Consider the following 21,844-nt stretch of genomic DNA (forward strand, 5'->3'; position numbering starts at 1 on the left):
ATTCTGAAAGTAAACTTTTGAAAGTTGCATTAATGCCCCCTTTGCAGCCCATAAGCAAAACATTTGTTATATCCATTGAATATCCGTAATACACAAGCACTCTGCTAGTTCTGCTATATAGTTTTGCTCCGTCTATTAATGCAGGTTTAGATTAGAAAAGCCCTACTGGCTATTTTGAATGGAGAAACTACTGAAAACTCTGACATGTACATTATCTGAAATCCACAGCTTTTATCACATACCACCTAGCATCTAAAAGCCAAGATTATTTTACCTAATGGTAACCTTCCTTTGTGATGAATCAGAATCATTTATTGTACAGAAATGCAGAAGGCAGCAATCCAAATAGGAAAGTGTTTCATAATGGCTCAGGCTGAGGCCCATGGGTTTGAGGAAATCACCTTTTCCCTAAATTGACCAATAAATATTCAGGCTTAGTGGTAGGTTTGTGGATGCTTACCACATCTAGTTGAATAGCAAATTTGCTGCAATTGAGATTCAAATTACTATACTACAACCACTACTAGACTTTGTTAAAGCCTGCATTTTGCCACCATAGAGTGATTTATTTGTAATATTTAGGACATTTTGTTAGCTTACAGCCTTGAAATCTCCCTTTATGGTAAATTCTCAATTTTTCAGGGGCTAAGCGGTTGCCAAGTTCCAATTTTCTTTTCTCTTTGAGTCAATTAAGGCTTATTTCTCTTTTCTCTAGATACCTTGTGGAAAAGGTAAAAGACACAAAATCTGATCAATTTGCAATTTGCTGTATACTATGATTTAATAGATGGCTGTAGGAGTTTGGCATCAATGCTTAGTGTGGAGTTGTGGATTTCAGCTTTCCAGGATGTCTCACTTCCTATTATGCAGATTATTGTCAACATGCCTATCTAAGATCCCATCTGCTTTATTATGACCTTTTCCTACTCTGTCCCCAGCACAAAACCTTTCCTGACAATCTGTTCTTCATTTTTTGAATCTGGAACAACTACTTTTGTTAAATAACAAAAGGACCCAGTGCTAAGAAACTTTATTCTCTAATATCCTAGATTGTCATGAATTATCTTTTTGAAATCCTATCAGTGGGAATGGAACATACTACACTTGTCTGGAAGATCAGAGCTATGTGCATTCACTTTAATACAGAGAAGCAGCCTTATTTCCAACCCAGGTGCAGAGATTCAGATAAGGAGTTTTTGGTTTTGTTGTTTTGTTTTTGGTTATTACCTTTGTCATTATGTGGTATCCTTCTTTATCTCTTGTTACAGTCTTTGTTTTAAGGTTTATTTTGTCTGATATAAGAAGCATTGCTTCCCCAGCTTTCTTTTTGCATGTTAAATGCTTTTCCATCCCTTCACTTTCAATCTGTATGTGTCTTTAAATCTGAAGTGAGTCTCTTGCAGGTAGCATATAGATAGATCTTGCTTTTTTATCCATTCAATCACCAATGTCTTTTGATTGGAGCATTTAGTGCATTTACATTTAAAGTAATTATTTATAGGTGTGTACTTATTGCTATTTTGTTACTTGTTTTGAGATTGTTCTTGTAGTTCTTCTCTGTTCCTTTCTTCTCTTGCTGTCTTCCTTTGTGGTTTGATGGCTTGCTTTCTTGTTATGCTTGGATTCTTTCTCTTTATTTTTTTGCATATCTGTTATAGGTTTTTGATTTATGGTTACCATTAGGCTCATATATAACATCTTATGCATATAGCAGTCTATATTAGGATGATGGTTGCTTAAGTTTGAGCCCATTTTAAAGATGCTAAATTTTTATTCCCTCCATCATGTTTTATGTATATGATACCACACTCATCATCCTTTTATTTTGTGAATCCCTTGACTGATTTTTGTAGGTATAATTGACTTTACTGCTTTTGTGCTTTAACCTCTATATTCGTTTTATAAGTGATTAACCTACAATCTTAATTGTATGTTTGCATTTACCTGTGAAATTTTTTCCTTTCATAATTTTCTTACTTTTGTTTATGGCCTTTACTTTCCACCCAAAGAATTCCCTTTAATGTTTTTTGTAAGCATTGATTTAATGGTGATGAACTCCTTTAACTTCTGTTTGGGAAACTATCTCTCCTATTCTGAGTGATAAACTTGCTGGGCAGATTATTCTTGGTTGTAGGTTTTTTCTTTTCAGTACTTTGAATGTATCATGCAACTCCCTTCTGGCCTGCAAGGTTTCTGTTGAAAAATCAGCTGATAGATTTATGGTGTTTTCCTTGTATGTAACTGTTTTCTTTTCTCTTGCTGCTTCAAAAATTCTCCCTCTATCACTACTTTTTGCCCTTTTAACTATTATGTGTCTTGGTGTAGACCTCTTTTTAGAAGTTATCCTAGCCTAATAACAGGTAAGGGGTTTTTGAATACAGCATTTCACATTTATCTCAACTTTATAGTTTCCAAGGAAAAGGGACCCTTAGTCTATTTTTCAGTCTATTTTTTCAAAATGCAGATGTGTAGAAGCACAGATATACATACAAATAACATACTATTTTGTTATATTTTCATTTTATTAATAAATTTTATGAAATTAATGCAAAATTAATAAAAACATAAGGAGAACATTAGTTTCTCCAGAAAGAAAGAAAACTCTGTCCACTTTTATGCAGATATAAAACTAGCAAATCTCTTATTGAGACCTGAGGTGATTGCTGTTGCTGCAAACCATCCTCCCTTCTTCATACTCCCCTTCTTACCTGTTAGATTCTGTCTGTAGTATTCTTACCTGATACCAGGAATATGCTCGATCTGAAGGGTCAATGAGGATGGTGATGATCTTGGCTTTGGGGACCAGAGAAGCTGCTCTTTTAGGAGCTTCCTCTGAGTGGAAGTAATTGGCACTCTTTTCAAACAGAAAGTCAGTGGTGACATTAGATGGGACTGGGAAGAAATCCATATACCTAGAAAAGGAATATTTCTCAAAATAAGACTGGTTTATACTCAACTCTGGTGACTATAGATGTTAAAGGTATCCCTTTAGGAACAAATTCATTTGTTTCCTAAACAAAGGCCTTTTTCTATAAGGCATATGTTCCTTATAGTTAGTAAGGGAAAAGTATACAGGACTCTACTAATGTAATTTGAGAATGCTTCTCTAAATACGTTTTCTTTTTGTTTTGCTTACTATCAGGAGATAGCAAAAATGTAGACATAGAATGATTGAATTGGAACAATAATCAATTTAACTAACTATATAAAATGCATCTAAATGCAGAAATATTTTACAGAGAAAAATGTGAGTGCTCAAACAGAAGGAAAATTTGATCAAAACAGATGATATGTTCAAAGATATTTAAAAAGGACTTAGACAATTTTTTTTTTTACTTTATCACAAGTGAAATAATTTCCTTTCCACTAATGTGTTGTGCTATGGTTGCATTCAACTATAAAATGTTAAAGGACAGAACACATCTGGTGTAAACATCACCTATTTGCTTAACTTTTTCTCCATTTAGAGCCACTATATTCTTTAGAATATTTATAAAAGTTTAAAAAGTATGTACATATTTCCAAATGTAAAATCCTATCAAATTTCCCAATATCCTTAAGCGGGCTGAGAATGTAAATCACTAGCAGAGTGAACACAGGAATACCTGAAGCCTTAAGCAGAGAAGTGTAGGACATAATAGATTTTGTATAATGTCCCATCTGTACAAAAGCTGTCAAATATAAACTAATTCAGCACGTGATAATGTATATTTCTGAGGCCCTGAGGACAAACTTTTAAAGGAAAAAGAGCCTTTTTAGAGAGCACATGCAAATTTAACTTCTAGGGTTTCTTACATTTGATCATAATGGCTTCTTCAACCTCCACTCCCACCCTCTTCAATTTATAAGCCACCAAAACTTTGGGCTACCAAAACACGGTAGTTCAATAATTATTGAACAAGAGAGTTATTAACATTTATGTGATGACTTCTTGATGCCGTATGTTGTTTTCTTTTAGTCATCTCACATGATAAAGCTTCTGGTAGGATTCCAGTTGTTAACATATTGCAAAGTTTGGCTGGCACAACAAAGTAATGTCTTGAAACTCAGGACAGTAAAGAAATCCTTTTATGTTTCCTGGAAATTGCCTTGGTAATATGTCATTCTGGCATCCTTTTACGGGGAAACAGATTTATAAAAATTTCTGGGAAGTTTGATCCGCTATATGTTGTGTATAATCTATTTACAGAAAGTGCCAAATTTTAAGATACTTCTTAATTTAGATGCTCCCCTTGGTTCCAGGGATGCTAAGGTTATCCCAAGTGTCTAGTGGTATCTTATTTGCTCTAAGCTTGTCTTAGCCATGCTTATTCTGAGAAAGGCTCTGAAAGCCACAAAAGAAGGGCAGAAAGTACTGAATTCTGATAGCTTTTAGTTTCTAAAAATAGTCCCACTTTCCCAGCAGTCCTCTTTATACCTGGAACAGTTTAGGCCTTAAAAACTTCCTCATGCAGTTTTGGATCTTGGACCTATAATGTGTTGATTTTGCCTGGCCCCAGAGGCTCATGGAAAAAGCAGGGTCCAATTCTTGTCCAAGTATTACATTCCTCTCCACTTTTAAAGCAATTTTTCATCACTCCCTTTAGTCCTGATATTAATGTAGATTTATTCTACCATATACAGGCATATATATTTGAGTCACTGGTCAAATAGCAGCTGAAGTAGTTGATGCTTTCTTGATTCTCACAGTTGTTATTTAACATGACACAATTAATCAATATCAAGTCCTGTACTGAAGAATTGGCAGTGAAGGATATTACAATTAGAATATATGTAAATCCTAGTAGCTGCTCAAATTATACTCAACACATTTCTTTCCTTTTGGACTACACACAAGCAACTCTCGAGGGGGTTGATACTTATAAAATTGAGATCATGCAATCTGACAACATAAGTTAATATATAACAACTCTTTATGCTAAAATACATGCAAAATGTTTATGTTCATGCTCTAGAATTATTATAATAATTCCACTCTTTTATATCACTGTCTGCCTAGAATTTCTACCTTAACAGCAAGACTTATAGATATATTTTATTATTAACATGTTCATGTGCAGTATCTATTCCTACTATATTACTGTATTTTGTGTATATTTGACATTTTAACTTTTAATTTAACTATTTTCCTCAGATGGTTGATATAGTTCCGGTTTCAATTCAAAGACCAAAAATTAAATTTTGTATATTGTTGATAGCTTTATTATAGTTTTCATCACTTATAAAATATATACACATTTCTAGTTCTATTTATTTACCTTTTATGCCAAAGCAAAATAGAAAATTATGTACGTGGACTGTAGCATCACTGTAATGCAAAGTACACAAGAAGAGAAAGCTATGAAAGTATTTTCTTAAGAGTGGAGAGGAATGAAATTCCTGGGGTTAGGGTATTTCTCTGACTTTATATCTGTAATTACCATCAAAGATAATTAATGCAAATTGAAATTACATATGGGCCTCTTGAGGTGACAAGTCCCTCAACAAACTGAGAAAAGTTTCTTATGAATAATTTCTGTGCTTCTTCATTTTATTCAATCCATTTCCAAGGCACAGAGGATAACTTTTGTTTGTGGCTACAAACTTATATGTTTATAAATATTAGCACTAATTTTATACTGTGCACAGTACATATACTTTTAGATTTATACTAATAACCCATCTTACCAATCAATCCCCCTGTGGTAGTTATTTCTATTAAAGAACTGTACCTCCTCAAAGGTTTTTGGGCTGGGGGAGTTACTAAAGATGGAAGGATGCATAACCAGGAACAAATACAAAGCAGTGGTTCCTGAAAAGACAATAGAGGTTTAGAAATTAAAGAAATGAAAACAAAGTTTCCTACTATTAGCATTTCAAAGTCATTAATAAACTAAGTATTGTAATGATCCAAACAGATACCTATTAGTACTCCTTGAATTAAACTGAATAGATCACCAGCATTTTAAAAGAAGCAAATTCTAAAAAACTGGAGATAAGTATGATGTGATGAGAAGAGGCCCGCTGGGGGAACTGTTTGACCACATCTCTATCACTGATTTGGTTTGTGACTTTGGCTTTTAGCTTCTCTTTGTCTTGGCTTTATCAGTAGAAAATCACCTGCCTTGCTTATTTCATAAGCTTTCTCTGAGGATGACATGTCATATTGTGCCTGAAGATATTTTGATATTAATAAAGCATTATATAAATGAAAGATATCATTGTTTCATATAAGATATTACATCACCAAAACCAGTACTTGAGTTCTCCTAGAAAGTTCTTCCTGAGGCCCAAGAGAGCTTATTAAATTTGAGACAGAGTTTAAACTTTCAACAAGTTTTTTTAAAATTTGAATGTACTTCTAAAAAGTGATGTCAGAAATCATTTTTTTGAAAAAAAATTGTGTCCTTTCTTAGTGACATAACTTATAAAATCTGCAGTTTTGGAAAGAGAATGGCATATCACAGGTGCCCATATAGATTTGTGACTATTAGGAATCAAGGGTGTGATTTTTTTTCAAAATGAGCAGTGTTATAAACTGTAAAATTAGTATATTAGAGCCTAAATTATGAGCTAAAGGGTATAGCTTAGATTGCACAAGAAAAAGTAAGGCAATTTGAGTTCAGTTTGCCTAAAATTTAATCAGGTGCTTGTAACTGTAACTGTGTTTATAAAATCATAATATTTCTGGTCCATGTATTCAGTATTCCTAAGATTCTAGTTTTCACTTCTCTGCTCTAATGTGATTTACATTATTATACAATCTGATGGAGAGGGACCTGTTAATTATATTCCAGGTCAATAGCTAGCAATGGTCTTCAGACACAGCCTTATAATATTTTTCTCAGTTGGAGAAATCACTGTTCTAATTTTGCTTAGTAATAAATTAAATTTATATTAAATATTAAATTTTGAAAATTCTTATCTCTCTGACAAGCTTTATTTAATGTTGTATTTAAAACAGAAAAGTTGTTAAAATAACTCTTTCAATAGCAAAATTGTCTAAAACAGTGAATTGAAAGAGGCTGTGTTCCTAGATTACTATCTTTGCCAAACAATGAACATTCTATCTGTATACATGGGTAACTATAGGGAATGAAACATAGTTATCTATGGTATACAAAATAAAAATGTTCTTCACAAGCCTGACCTAAAACAGTGGTTCTCACACTTTAGCATGCCTTAGATTAACCTGGAAGGCTTGTTAAACAGAGAACTGAGACCTATCCCAGACTTTCTGATTCAGTAAACTTTGAGAATCATGACTTAAAAGAAATGTGGAACAAAATCTAAGACTTATTGGAGGAAAAATGTTCCATACTTGAAATTCAGAGTAGAATAAAGGTTTCTTGAGCATGGTCTTTAGAGTCAGGTAAATTCTAGGATCAGGTTTTTATTTCTAACACTTACCAATTATGTGAATGTGAACAAAAATATCTAACCTGAGGCTTAGTTTTCTTATTTGTGTAGTGGGGGGAAAATACTTAGCTATCAGGGTTTCAGGAGGGTCAAATAAGATAACCTATATGAAATACTTAAGTAGCTTCATATCTCAATATTAGTAAGGTATTTATTTAATTTTTATATTTATTTATTTACTTGAGAGAGAGAGAGTGCATGTGGTGGGGAGGGGCAGAGGGAGAGGGAAAGAGAGAATCTTAAGCCTAGCACTGAGCCTGACACAGGGCTCTACCTCACAGCCCTGCGATCATGACCTAAGCCAAAATCAAGAGTCAGACACTTAATAGATTGAGCCACCCAGGCGCTCCAAGTATTTTTTAAAATAACAACTTTTATGAGATAAAATTCAGTAATGCGTTAAAAAAATTGAAAAGAATAAACTCTTTGTGAGGATAGGAAGTATGACCATTATGTGAAAAAAGAAAACAGATTAATTCCTTTCTTAGATCAACTGGAAACATTCTTTTCTGAGTTTTAAGAATTGTATTAAATCATGTTTGCTTTTAATAGCATGACCAGCATCAATAAGACAAATTGAAAAAATAGATATCTAATTGTTTATATAGTCAGTAAAAGGCATAATATAATTTACAGTGGTCAAAAAATTGTTAGTTTGTGTTTCTGAATTCTGTCTTTACCTTCACATATTCTTGGGTCTGAGTAAACTGTTCTCTGTGTGTGTGTGTTTGAATGTGTATAATGTGTGTATGTGTATAAAACAACCACTTAATCATAGACACACCCATTCAAATAACCATCCATAAAGCTTGTTTTATTTTTTGTCAGTTTCAACACTAAAAATATCTGAATATGCAGAAGACTATACATCTATGCAAAATTATTCAGAAAAATGCTTTTGATAAAAACTAAAGTTAAAATGAAGCTGTTTAATTTTTATGAAACTGATCAGAAGATGTTTCTCCATTTAAAAAATCAATTTCGGGCGCCTGGGTGGCTCAGTTGGTTAAGCGACTGCCTTCGGCTCAGGTCATGATCCTGGAGTCCCGGGATCGAGTCCCGCATCGGGCTCCCTGCTCAGCAGGGAGTCTGCTTCTCCCTCTGGCCCTCCCCCTTCTCATGTGCTCTCTCTCATTCTCTCTCTCTCAAATAAAAAAAAAAAATCTAAAAAATCAATTTCATAAAATATTGCTATACATAGTAACATGGATGAATCTCAAAAGCATTATCTTAAGTGAAAGAAGTCAAACACAAAAGATTGCACATTTTATGCTTCCATTTATATGAAAGTCTAAAAAAGCAAAACTGTAGTAGCAGAAAGTAGTTTCCTGTGACTGAGGATTGGGAGGGGCATTGACTGCAAAGGGATGTGGATGGAGAAACTTTTTAGGGAGACAGAAATGTTTTTTTGTTTTTTGTTTTTTTTTGAGACAGAAGTGTCAATGTGGTTATACAACTGTGCACGATTGTCAAAATTGATCAAAATTTGCACTAAAATTGGTGAATTTTATTGCATGTAAACTATACCACTACAAAACTGGGAAAAAATTTAGTTTCTATAAAAAGGAGATAAAAAATTTTCTTCCAAAGGTAAATGTCATATACAATTGTAACGAAACATTTGGAAATCCAGCCGAGTTTAAGATGGCAAGTAATGGTTCTGCCATCTAACCCTGATTTTAAAATGTCTGCACATCTAGCAGGAAACAAGAGGATGCACTTCCTGCAGGGCTTTCTGAAGTGAATTTGATATGCCAAGCTTCAGAGAGATGTGATCAGTAATGACAGTGGGAGTTCCTGAAGAGACTTCAGTTTAAATGTTTTTCTAGTTGTCTCTTGACTTTAAATAGATACAGACAAATGAAATAAATAAGGATGAGAAAAGTTTTTACCATATTTATTATTGTTTTCAAATTGATATTGGCAAATGGGACCAAGAGAAAATGAATAGGCTAAACTCTCTGTGTACATTACATAAAATCTTCCCCAGTTATTTTTGGACAAATGAGGAGAAAGAAGGTATTCCCCTCAGAAAGGCATATGGCTGAAATGGCTGTTTTCTGTGAAGCCAGAATCCAAGAGCCCCAAATAATTTATCATGCAGGATACAGCATGTATGTCTGGCATTTTAAAGTTTCCACTGGGCTTCATTTTAATACCGATTCTTAAAGAAACAAGAAGTTTATGGGGAAAAAGTTGCATGCCAATTTAAGAAAAGGTGCAAGATTTCTCCTGGGTGTGAATAAATACCTTTGTTAGCACAAAGTTTTGTTTATGTCTGGAATTCTGCTTGTCAAGCATCCTTTCGATTTTTAGAAAATAGTCATCTCTGCAAAAAATAGTTTAGAAATAAACTATATCAGGAAGATGGCAGGAAGAGTCTGTTTTTCTGGAAGGGCCTGCTTATAAAGAGTTATAGATACTTATATGTGTTTATCTTGACTTTTGATGAAATCCTGTCAGTCACTTTCTCAAGATGTGATTCGTTTTGATTTTAGAAGTGTTGACAACACCTTTCAATTCAGGTCTTTGGAAAAAAATTACCATTTGCTACCAGATTGGCTGTTAGATATTCAAACCATATGACACTTATTTTCATCTTTTTCACTTAAAAAATTCCTTGACAAGCATTTAAGTACATTATCAAGCTAAACATATTAGATCAGAGAACAAAATGTGTTATTTATTCATCAGTATTTATAGGAATTTTGAAAACTCATTGTGACTAGAACTTACTGTCTAGTCATTGGGAGTTTTACACTGTTTGGTTAATCATAACAAAAAGCTCTCACCAGTTTTCTGGGGTCCTATTACCAAGAATTTTGGTAAGCGATCACAGGTTTTTTCTTTCGACCAAATGTCTCTGTGGCGTTTGTCATCACAAGGATTCTAAATGGGAGAAGAATATAGAGATGTATTTTTTTGTGAGTGTCCATTGTGTGCTAGAGTTTTTCAGCTTTTTAAAAAAGATTTATTTATTTATGTTAGAGAGAGGGAGAGAGAGAGTAGGGGGAGGGGCAGAGGGAGAGGGAGAGAGAGAATTTCAAGCAGACTCTCTGCTGAGTGCGGAGCCCAACGTGGGACTTGATCTCATGACCCTAAGATCATGACCTGAGCTGGAATCAAGAGTCAGATGCTCAACCGACTGAACTACCCAGGCATCCTGAGTTTTTCAACTTCTGTCCTTAAAAAGATATTCCAGGAAAAAAAAAGCCATGTGGCTTCTTTTAAACGAAGGCCTTGAAGTGGCATCAGTGAAGCTTTTAAGTAATTCCTTTCCATCCTGAAGTTGAGTGTCTACTGAGGGGTTGGGGGAGAGGAGGCATTTCCACTGTGGCTAACAGCCTCACAGCACTGAGGATTTAATTTTTTTTTTTTCTGCATTTTCAGCAGTTCTATGTCTTAATTGTGTGTGTGTATGTTTGAAAACAGCTCCAAAGTAGTGCTGGGCAGAGGCTGTGTTCCCTGCTAACGTAAAAGAAGGTACACTCTCACCATTCAGTAAGTAAGTGAAATATAAGGTGTAAGATTTTTATTCTCAATAACTTTGAGCTATTTTGCTGCGTTTCAAAGAGGTACACATCTGGCCATAATAATACTATTTAAAGAGATAGCAGATTCCTTTCAGTAGCCTTCAGAGGTCAGTAAATGTATATGTAAAACTATAACTTTACAGATTATGATGCTAAAAAGCACTAAATTTCAGCAAAAGAGTAAAATGAAGGTGAATTACTACCTTAGGGATTTGCTTTTGGTGTATAGTACATGAACCAAAACCACTATGCAAGATGGATCTAGAATATCCTTAATTTCAACTGTGAAGTGCACATTATGTGAAGAATTGAAGTACCCTTTAATACTATTTCAGATATAGCAATCAGGACAGTACTCTGTTTCTATTCAGTTAATACTATAGGTGTGTGTGGTTAAATAAACTATTTACATTAAGCAACAGATTAGTTAAAACTAAAGTGAGGGTGTTCTTTTTGGTTGTTGTTCTGGAAAAAAGTTGTTTCAAACCTGTCACCTGAAATAATAATGACTTCAGTTTAAAAATAAGGTGTTGAGTCACCTAGGTGGCTCAGTCTTAAGGTTAAGCACCTGCCTTCAGCTGAGGTCATGATCTCAGCGTCCTGGGAAGGAGCCCCATGTCGGGTTCCCTGCTCAGTGGGAGTCTGCTTCTCCCTCTCTCTCTGCCCCTCCCCTCGCTCATGCTCTCTCTCTCTCTGTCTCAAATAAATAAAATCTTAAAAAAAAAAAATAAGGTGTTAAATCAGCAGGAAAATTCATGTCTTTCCAGTGGCTAACATTTGGTGATATTTTGTAGTGGTTAAGAAAAAAAGTAATATGTAGTGATAATTCCACAAGCACCTTCTTTCACATTCTAAAATGTGTAGTTATGTCTCTTCTTGAAGTTATCTGTTTGTGGTCAGGTGGTAATTAGCTTACATTCAAAGCTGAATGAGTTGTATATAGTTCAGAGCTTACTGCGACTTCAGTCTGTGAAATTTACTCAGTTCCACTTCTGATGATTGTTATTATTGTACCATCAGCTCTGTTAGAACTCTCTAGTAGCTCAGTAACTCTCATATAGAATAGTGATTAAGAGCACAGCCTCTGGGGCGCCTGGGTGGCTCAGTTCGTTAAGCAACTGCCTTCAGCTCAGGTCATGATCCCAGGGTCCTGGGATCGAGTCCCGCATCGGGATCCCTGCTCTGCGGGGAGCCTGCTTCTCCCTCTCCCACTCCCCCTGCTTGTGTTCCCTCTTTCGCTGTGTCTCTCTCTGTCAAATAAATAAAATCTTTAAAAAAAAAAAAAAAAAAAAAGAGCACAGCCTCTGGAGCCAGATGGCCTGGAACTTGCCTAGCACACAACCTGTTTACCACTCTTCTGCTCTTTTTAGCTGACTGCAATCTGTGAATTGATCCCTCACTCCTGACTGAAAACATTATATCCATTGAACCCCTCGTTGGGCTTTCAGAATTTCATAATTCCTAATGGGCATAGGAACAGAGAATTTAGCCCACTATGATGCAATAATATAAGACTGCAATTTGGGGCACCTGGGTGGCTCAGTCGTTAAGCATCTGCCTTCAGCTCAGGTCATGGTCCCAGGATCCTGGGATCGAGCCCCGCATCGGGCTCCCTGCTCCGAAGGAAGCCTGTTTCTCCCTCTCCCACACCCCCTGCTTGTGTTCCTGCTCTCGCTATGTGTCTCTCTGTCAAATAAAGAAATATAATCTTAAAAAAATAAAAAAAGACTCCAATTCAGGAAGTAGTTTCTCAAATCTACTAACATTTCCAAAATTTATTATTTTTTCCCTCCAAATGCCTTCACTTTTCAGATTTGGATTATCTCATAGAACGCCAAGATATGTTTATGGGATTAATTAGTTATACCAATTATTGAAGCAATATTACCTGCCAGAGAGGGTCTTTTTGATCAGGAAAGAGCTCAAAATACTTGTGAGCCAGCTGTGCGGGAGGCAGAGTCTGAAGTCGCAAGTTGGTCCAGCTCTGCACGAAGTTGGCCAGATTAACAAATGTATATAGTCCCAGGCGGTCATTCCCATAGTTGGACAAATGTGTCATGAAAATGCTGATCTGAAAAAGGCAAATGGACCTCAGTGTAAACACAAGTTATTTTAACCCTAGGGGGCAGTGCAATCATAGCAATGCTAGTTTTTCTTCAGTAGTCTTTGCCCAGGGTTTCAGTTCATGCTGTGTTTCTGAATTGTGGGCATATCCCAGATACTCTCATTATATTAATGCATATTAGAGGATGTGTTATTAGTAAGACTTGGTGAACACTTTTTTCTGAGATTTTAATATATTTCATAACAACAACAACAACAAAACAAGTCCAACTGCTATATATCCATGTTGGTGCAATTAGTTTGATGCTGAATAACATCCTAGATGCTCACACATAGTGGCTTCATGACATCAGTGACCTATTCATAATTTGTGGCAGCAGAATCTCAGGAGATTGGAATTTTATAATTTCAATCTACTTAATTTGGCTTACAATATAATATTTCAAGTTAAAGAATGTAAATGATTAGTGTATCACCATTATCAGCATGAACTGAATATCCTCTGATTTGTATTTATTAGAGGCCATAATGACACAAGACTAGGGACTAAATTTTTGCTAAAATAGGTATTAACTATTTTCCATCAATAACACTCTCAAACTCATTTCCATAGTCATTGGGTTTATTATTTCCAATATCAGATACCTCCTTTAAGACAAGTTTTCAGTGTTTAGCTAGATAAAATCAACTCTTCCTATGAAAGCAGCTGACCTAGATTGAATTCATGCATTGAAAACAAAATCACAGCATTTTCTCCATAATAAAGTAAATTTAAATTCTGCAGGTTTGATTAAATTGGTCTGGAATGTAGAATGGGCTTTTTAGAAGCTATTGCTTCAAGTGAATGCAGATAGTTTTTGTTGGTGAAGTGTTGACAAACGGAAACAATTTTGCATGAGATTTTCAATGGCAAAGAAACCACTGTCACATTTATGCTGCTATAAAAAAGATCATAAAAATAATTCATGTGATAATAGTACTTTCCTGAAATATATAATGTCGTGTGAATGAATAGTAATAATAGTTATTATAATCATCATCATAATGAATATAATAGGTTCATTCATTAGAGACTGAAAGAAATATTCAAGGAAATTTATTGAGGTGAAGTAGCAGAGATGAGAGAATGGTTATATTAAGATTTGATACAATGAATCAGAAAAAAATCTAATTACAACTATGAATAAGAGGAAACAGTGATATCTTTTATTCTATAGAATAAGTCCTGTTGGCTTTTATATGAAAAGCTTCAACTGTGATCAAGAATATTTAATTGTATTTCTATTCACTCTGCCTGAACATATATTAAATCCTAGAACTTTCACAAATAAAATACTTTGAGGGTGACTTTAAATAGCTACCAGCAGACTGATGCGGTCATGGAATTGATAAACAAGACTTTTATCATTTTGGGTATTTCTGAAAAATGAGACTTCTAAAATTTAACCTTCTGGTTATTTTTGTAGTAGCTTCGATTCTATGACTTTTGTTTCCCTTTCTTTTCTCCTCCAAAATTTATCAAAAAATCACCTATTGAGACACTCAAGACAATCATGTTACATTTGAAAGTTCTTTTCTAATGTTTTTTAGAGGCAGTCTTTCATCATTTGTTTTATATGCCACATTTTTCAGTGCAGCTCAACAACAGCAAAATACTTCAAGTTGCTTATTACATGAAAAAACTTTAATACAATGTAACATATATGTTAATCCACTTAGCCACTAGTTTATATTTCTTGCTTTATTTGTGAGAGATTTATCAATACCTCTATGTGTCTGTATTTCACTTGAATAGGATCTGCATTGGGCATAAAATGGGAAATGTGGAGAGTGACTTTATGATACTAATACATTTGAACTCCCTTTGAGTTTACTTTTCAACCCAGAAAACATTTTATTCTGTGACATTTAAAGCGGAGTGTCACTGTTTTACCCATATCAGTATATAAAGTTAAAAAATGCTACTCTGTCTGCTAAAGACAGAAGCAATCCAGAATGAGTTGTGAGCTAGTTAATGACATTGCTTTTGCTGAAAGTTAACCTGATTGGCAAGAATTAAGGTAATACTTAGAAGGTGTTGAACTTAATCCTGTAAGATAAAAGCTACTTAGCCACCAGCCATGGAACCTTCCCCAGGTTTTCAACTCTTTTTTTTGTATATCTACTTTAACATAATTCAAAGTGCACCATAAGCAAAAGGGCTGTTTCAAAGTGATGGTTTTGTAGTGTGTGTTACCTCAAGACATTTTCAGACTCTGGACTCAAGCCTGAGATTTGTTTTGTTTTTCTAAGAAATACAAGGCCATGAAGGGGATATAATTGTTCAGGACATAAAATAATTTCTTTTTAAATGGTGTGTGTGTGTATCACAATATTCTCTCTACACACTGAATATTCTATATCTCTTGCTGAACATGTAACCTCTCCAAGTTTTATTAATTTTTAGTTAGGAAGGTATGCACAACAAACAACCGGACTAGTGAGAACAGACATATAATGACAAAGTTGTGGTAAAATAATTAGTTTGCTTTTCAGACAGTATTTCTTTCTTACTCCTGTTATGACCTATGACAACTGTAATGTCACTTTATTTCTTGGCAACAGTTTCTGCTGGAATAGAAAGAAACAAGGAAGCTTGAAAGGGTTACCAGTGCAAGGAAAATAGATACTAGTCTTTCCCTAGAGAGGATGCCTTTATAATTTTAAGAGTGCTTCAGAACTAAGGATTTGTTTGTTTGCCTTTTTAAAAAGGATAAATGTATCAAAATAAATTATCTTTATCATACATGTAGAATCCAATAAGAAAGAAAATGTCAAAGAAGTTACAATTGCATTTCTACAACAGTTTTTGCTACATGCATACTCTAAGTAATTAGTTGTTACCAAAAGGACTAATTAGCTGCTTAAAACTCAAATCATTGGAAACTCTGCCAAAGATATAAATTTGATCTAACAGTTGAAAACAATTCTTTCTAGCCTGATAGATACAGACATGTATAACAACATACTCACTATGACTATTTTTCTGTAAAAAGCAAAAGCTAAATGCCAAATATCATATACACTGGTATTTATGGGAGAGGAAACAGATTATCATTTGTAAAAATGTGGCTAAGAGAAAGATGTGGGCACTCACTTTATCTCACTTTCTAGCCTCAACCATGTGAATCTAGTAAGTTCCAGGTATTGGAGATGCATGAATCACTACCAAGAAGAATAAGGAGCAAAACACGGGTCCTGGTGCAAAAGCAGTTGACAGTGCAGTAATCTGTTTCTTTTGAGGTCAAGGGGAGGGGAGAGTAAATAGGGGTGTAAAAAAGTGTGTTACTTCTAATAATTATTATAAACTATGCCATTTATGACCAAATCCACAAACATTTTTCTTAGCGTACTGCCAGATGCTCTGCCTGGTTCTGGGTGCGAAAATATAAATATATCATGCTCATTCTTGTAAGTATTGTTTGTGAAAAAATGCAGAATTCAAAAGGCACATAAGAATTTACAGTGAAAAATGTCAGCCTCCCACTCCTGTCCTTCAGCCAAGCAGTTTTGTTTGGGTATCCTTCCAGGTGAGCAAAGATTCAAAAGCCTGAACATATATAACAGATCCCCTAGGAAGTTTATAAGAGTTCAGATCACCAGACCTTACATTCAGTGATTCTGATTTGCTGGGTCTGGAAGGTGCCCTGGTACCTGCATTTGAGAAAATCATCCCAGGTGTCTTGATGCAGGTACCACTGAAATACAGTTTGAGGAAAACTGGCCAGAACCATTGTTTATTCTCACAGAAAAGATTCCATTTGCCAAAACCATTGGCTTTTCTGTAGTGGTCCTTTTGAGTACATTTTAAAAACAAACATGTCCTGTTAAGTCCATAAGTATATTTTGATGTCCTAGCCTTAGAGCTATCCCTAGCTCAAAGAACAACTTGGTAAGTGCCCTTGGCCATGCCTTTTGAAGGCTTCTGTACTGCTGACATACGTGTATAGATGCACAGAAAATTGCTAAAAAAAGAAGGAGATCTGGTCCATATAGACATGTGCAATTGGTTTGTAATTCCCCTTCAATCCTATGTTTATTATTATTATTATTACTATTATTTTTTAACCAAAGCAAAATTCTTCTCCATTTCCACATGTACCTCTCAGATGCATATTACCTTATAACTTCTCCATTTAAAAGACTGCCTTGCCTATTCATTTTTACTTTATTTCATGGCATTTAAAAATGTTGTGTGGCAGAGGACAAGCATACTGTAATTCTTTGGGGGAAAAATAAGGAAAACAGTTTATTTTTGTGGGGCAGTGATCAAACTTTGGAAATCTCATTTTTATCATGAAAAATATATGAGTCCCACCACTGTCAAGATTGTACTCCATTACATAAGCACATCTCTTTCTGGAAAATAAGTAAAAAAAAAATCTTGATTAAAAGGCTATTCTAATGATGCTCTGGGCCTGAACCTCCTATTCTATAATTTCCCAGTTTGAACCCACAAATAGTTCCTCATTGCCTTCTGAATTAAATAAAATTCGGGATGTCATCCTTAGTGACGACATGGTCCCAGGTGACCTTTTCAATCTTCCCTCGTATCCTCGTTCTGTTCCTCGTGCACCAGTCTTCTTACTGCTCCTGGGGGCTCCCTGGTCCTGCTGACCTCCACGGCTTTGTTTATGCAGTTTCTTCTCTCTGTACTCTTCTACCTCTCTCAATTCTATATATCCAGCCTGTTATAACTACCTCTTCAGATCTCTCCAAGCAAATTCAATCTTTTAACAATATGAACTCCTGGGGCACCTGGGTGGCTCAGTCGTTAAGCATCTGCCTTCGGCTCAGGTCATGATCCCAGGGTCCTGGGATCAAGCCCTGCATCGGGCTCCCTGCTCAGTGGGAAGCCTGCTTCTCCCTCTCCCACTCCCCCCGCTTGTGTTCCCTCTCTCGCGCTCTCTCTGTCAAATAAATAAATAAAATCTTTAAAAAACAAAAAACAGTATGAGCTCCAGAGCACTACTGTTAGGTCTTTACAACATTTTCTTACTCTGGTTTGTATTATGCTTTAACAAAATTATTGTTTTATTTGTATCTAGATTGTTCACTTCCTTGGGGCTGCCACAGCACCTTTTCAACTTTATTCTCTGCACTGCTTGTGATATATAGTATGTGCCTTGAGTTGGCACCGATCATTTCATTTGGAAAGTGGGGAAAATCTAGGGTTAGTTATTTTTTCAGTGCCATTCATTCTGGTAATTCCTTAGCACCATTCAAATTGTGGGCCTCCTTAATGATTGATTCTCATCTCTTCTAACTTTATCCCCATTTGCCTGTATTCCTCTCCCTGAACTCTGCCTAGCCTTCACTTACTCCACCACCCTCTTGCTTCTGTTTCCTGTGAAACTTCCTTTGTAAATAAACTATATCTTTTAGGCCTTTGACTTTGGCCTGCATGGGTGGTTAAGACAAACCACAGAGACTCTTAATGCTAGGAAACAAACTGAGGGTTGCTGGAAGGGAGGTGGGTGGGGGATGGGGTAACTGGGTGATGGACATTAAGGAGGGCACTTGAAGGAATGAACACTGGGTGTTGTATGTAAGTGATGAATCACTAAATTCTACCTCTGAAACTAATAATACACTATATGTTAACTAAATTGAATTTAAATAAAAAATGTAAAACAATAAATAAAAATGCCAAATTTTTATTTTAAAAAAAGTGGGTCCTGCCACCTACTGGTTCTTTGATTTTAGCAAGTCATTTAAATATACTCATCTAAAAGAAAAAAGAAGGGTATAAAATAGTAACTGTTGTTGTGTTGAGTGCAATGAAACAAAACATTTAAAGAACTGCTTGACACATAGTAATTACTTAGTAAATATAGCTATTTATTGTTGTTATTGTTGATATATTATTAGTATTTTGGAGGAATACCATTTCTCATTTATAGCTTCCTTTCAGCAGTTCATCAAACTTATCTATACCTCTAGGATCTTAATTCTTTCATTTTTTTCTGCATCTGTTAATGTCCATCTGATCACTTCCTCTAGCAGGCAAGATTTTGTGGTCAACAATTTGAACTCCTCTCCTACTATGACCTTCAGATATCCCAGATCATCTTTTTGCTTTCAGTGTTCTACAAATCTGAGACTTCATATCAATTTTTCATTCAATTCTTTCAGTTTCTGCATTCCACGTATGGATTGTTCAGCACACTAGAGAAAAAAACATATAATGGGAACTTTTCAGGTCACATAAGCACATGGTCCCCAATCTCAGTGACACCTCCATACTATTGGCTATTCTTATTCATGATCTTCAGTTCACTCCAGCAGCTATTTCAGTCTTTCCTCCTGCTCTTGAGGCCTTCTGTTTCATCTCCACTCTCCTTAATCTCCCTAGTTAATCATCCCATGATCAGCAGGGAGTAATGGTCATCAGGCAAGAACTCTTTCAACTTCCTACTGTTCTTTATAGACATTTGTCTTTTTCCCCCCAGTTTTATTGAGAGATAACTGACATACATTACTGTGTAAGTTTGAGTAGGGCAGCATGATGGCTTGATTACATATATTGTGAAATATAGGTTCAGCCAACATCCATTTTCTCTTATAGATACAATAAAAAGAAAAGAAAGAGGAAAAGAATGAATGGAAATATTTTTTCTTGTGATGAGAAACTGAGGATTTAGTCTCTTAACGATTTTTTTTTTTAATATATCATCCAGCAGTGTTAACTCTAGTCATCACGATGTACATTACATGCTTAACACTTATTTGTTTTATAACTGGAAGTCTGTACTTCTTGACCACCTTTCTCTAGTTCCTGCTCCCCCCCGCAACTCCCTGCCTCTGGTTACTCTGGAAACTACAAGTCTGATCTTTTTTTTTTTTTTTTCTATGAGTTTGTTTTTGGTTTTAGATTCCACGTATAAGTGAGATCATACAGCATTTATCTTTGTCTGACTTAATTCACTTAGCCTAATGCTTTCAACATCCATCCATGTTGTCACAAGTAATAGGATTCCCCCTTTTTTATGGCTGAATAATATTCCAGTGTGTTTGTGTGTATCACAACTTCTTTATCCATTTGTCCATCAGTATACACTTAGGTTGTTTCCTTGCCTTGGCTATTGTAAATAATGCTGCCATGAACATGGGGGTACAGATACCTTTTCGAGTTAGTGTTTCATATATTCCCAGAAGTGGAGTTGCTAGACCATATGGTAGTTCTGTTTTTAATTTTTTGAGGATTCTTCATACTGTTTTCCATAGTGGTTGTTCAAATTTGCAATCCCACCAACAGTGCACAGGGTTCCCTTTTCTCAACATCTATGCCCGTATTTCCTATTGCTTATTCTTTTGATGATGGCCATTCTAACAGGCATGAGGTGATATCTCTTTGTCGCTTTGATTTGCATTTACCTTATGACTACTGATGTTGGCATCTTTTCATGTACCCATTAGCTTTTCATATATCTTCTTTGGAAAAATGTCTATTCACACTCTCTGCCCATTTGAAATTATTTTTGTTTGTTGTTTGTTTTTATTTTCTTTTGAGTTGTATGAGTTCTTTATATGTTTTGAATATTAACTCCTTATTAGACATATAGTTTGCAATTTTTTTTTTTTTCCATTCTGTAGGTTGTCTTTTCCCTTTTTGGTGGTTTCTTTTGCTGTGCAGAAGCTTTTTAGTTTGATGTAGTCCCACTAGTTTATATTTTATTTTGTTGCTTGTGCTTTAGGTGTCATATCCAAAAAATCATTACCATGACCCATGTCAAGGAACTTTGTTCTTATGTTTTCATCCATGAGTTTCATGGCTTTAGGTCTTAGATTTAAGTCTTAAACCATTTTGGGTTAATTTTTATGAATAGTATAAGAAAGAGATCCACTTTCATTCTTTTACATGTTAATATTCAGTTGTCCCAGCATCATTTTTTGAAGAGACTGTCTTTTCTCCATTGAGTATTCTTGGTTCCCTTGTCAAATATTAGTTGACTGGAAATGCTTGAGTTTATTTCCGGGCTCTCTATTCTATTGCTCTCTTTGTCTGTTTTTATCCCAGTACCCTACTGTTTTGATGACCATAGCTTTTTAGTATAGCTTGAAATCAGGAAGTGTGATACCTCCTGCTTTGTTTTTCTTCCTCAGGATTTCTTTGGCTATTTAGAGGCTTTGTTCCCAATAAATTTTAGAGATATTTTCTACTTCTGTAAAAAATGCCATTGAAATCTTGATAGGGATGCATTGAATCAGTAGATGGCTTTCAGTAGTATTGACACTTTAACAATATTAATTCTTGCAATCCATGAACATATGATATCTTTCTATTTATTTGTGTCTTCTTTGATTTCTTTCACCAATGTCTTGGAGTTTTCAGCATAGAGAAATTTCACCTCATTAGTTAAGTTTATTTTTAAGTATTTTATTCTTTCTTTGTCTCTGACTTTTGACAATTTAACTGTAATGTGTTTTGATGTATCCCTATACAGGTTTAACCTATTTGGGATCCTTTGGATCTCACAGATTTGGATATCTATTCCTCCCCCAGGTTTGGGAAGTTTTCAGCCATTATTGCTTTAAATATATTTTCTGTTCTTTTTCTCTTCTTTTTCTGGAATTCTCATAATACAAATACTGTTTCTTTTCATTTTGCCCTATAATTCCCATAGGTTTTCTTCATTCTTTTTTCTTTTGCTTCCCTGGATAATTTCCAATGTCCTATACTCCAGGTTGCTAATTCTTTCTTCTGTAAGGTTGAGTCTACTTTTGAAACTCCATTAAGTTCTTCAGTCCAGTTATTGTATCTTTCAACTCTAAGATTTCTCTCTCTCCTCTTTTTTGATGGTTGCTAT

The 21,844-nt window shown here is 35.0% G+C and overlaps 1 protein-coding gene and 1 long non-coding RNA gene across 10 annotated transcripts in view; one reads left to right on the forward strand and one right to left on the reverse strand.

Moving 5' to 3' along the window:
• LOC115942825 (uncharacterized) overlaps positions 1-21,844 on the forward strand; it is a 455,446-nt gene that overhangs the window by 42,660 nt on the left and 390,942 nt on the right. The gene's annotated exons all lie outside the window — the stretch shown is intronic.
• The window catches only part of LOC102741513 (N-deacetylase and N-sulfotransferase 3), a 163,769-nt gene that overhangs the window by 15,946 nt on the left and 125,979 nt on the right, over positions 1-21,844 (reverse strand). For all 3 annotated transcript variants that reach the window (XM_081812939.1, XM_081812938.1, XM_081812937.1), the window contains 4 exons: positions 12,820-13,002; positions 10,191-10,287; positions 5,668-5,791; positions 2,738-2,912 (listed from right to left, as the gene is read on the reverse strand). In XM_081812939.1, the coding sequence (XP_081669065.1) occupies positions 2,738-2,912; positions 5,668-5,791; positions 10,191-10,287; positions 12,820-13,002 (579 nt within the window). The remainder of the gene's footprint in view (positions 1-2,737; positions 2,913-5,667; positions 5,792-10,190; positions 10,288-12,819; positions 13,003-21,844) is intronic.

The sequence above is a fragment of the Leptonychotes weddellii genome, chromosome 2 (assembly GCF_054177405.1).
Source record: "Leptonychotes weddellii isolate Sample4059 chromosome 2, ASM5417740v2, whole genome shotgun sequence".
NCBI classification, from domain to species: domain Eukaryota; kingdom Metazoa; phylum Chordata; class Mammalia; order Carnivora; family Phocidae; genus Leptonychotes; species Leptonychotes weddellii.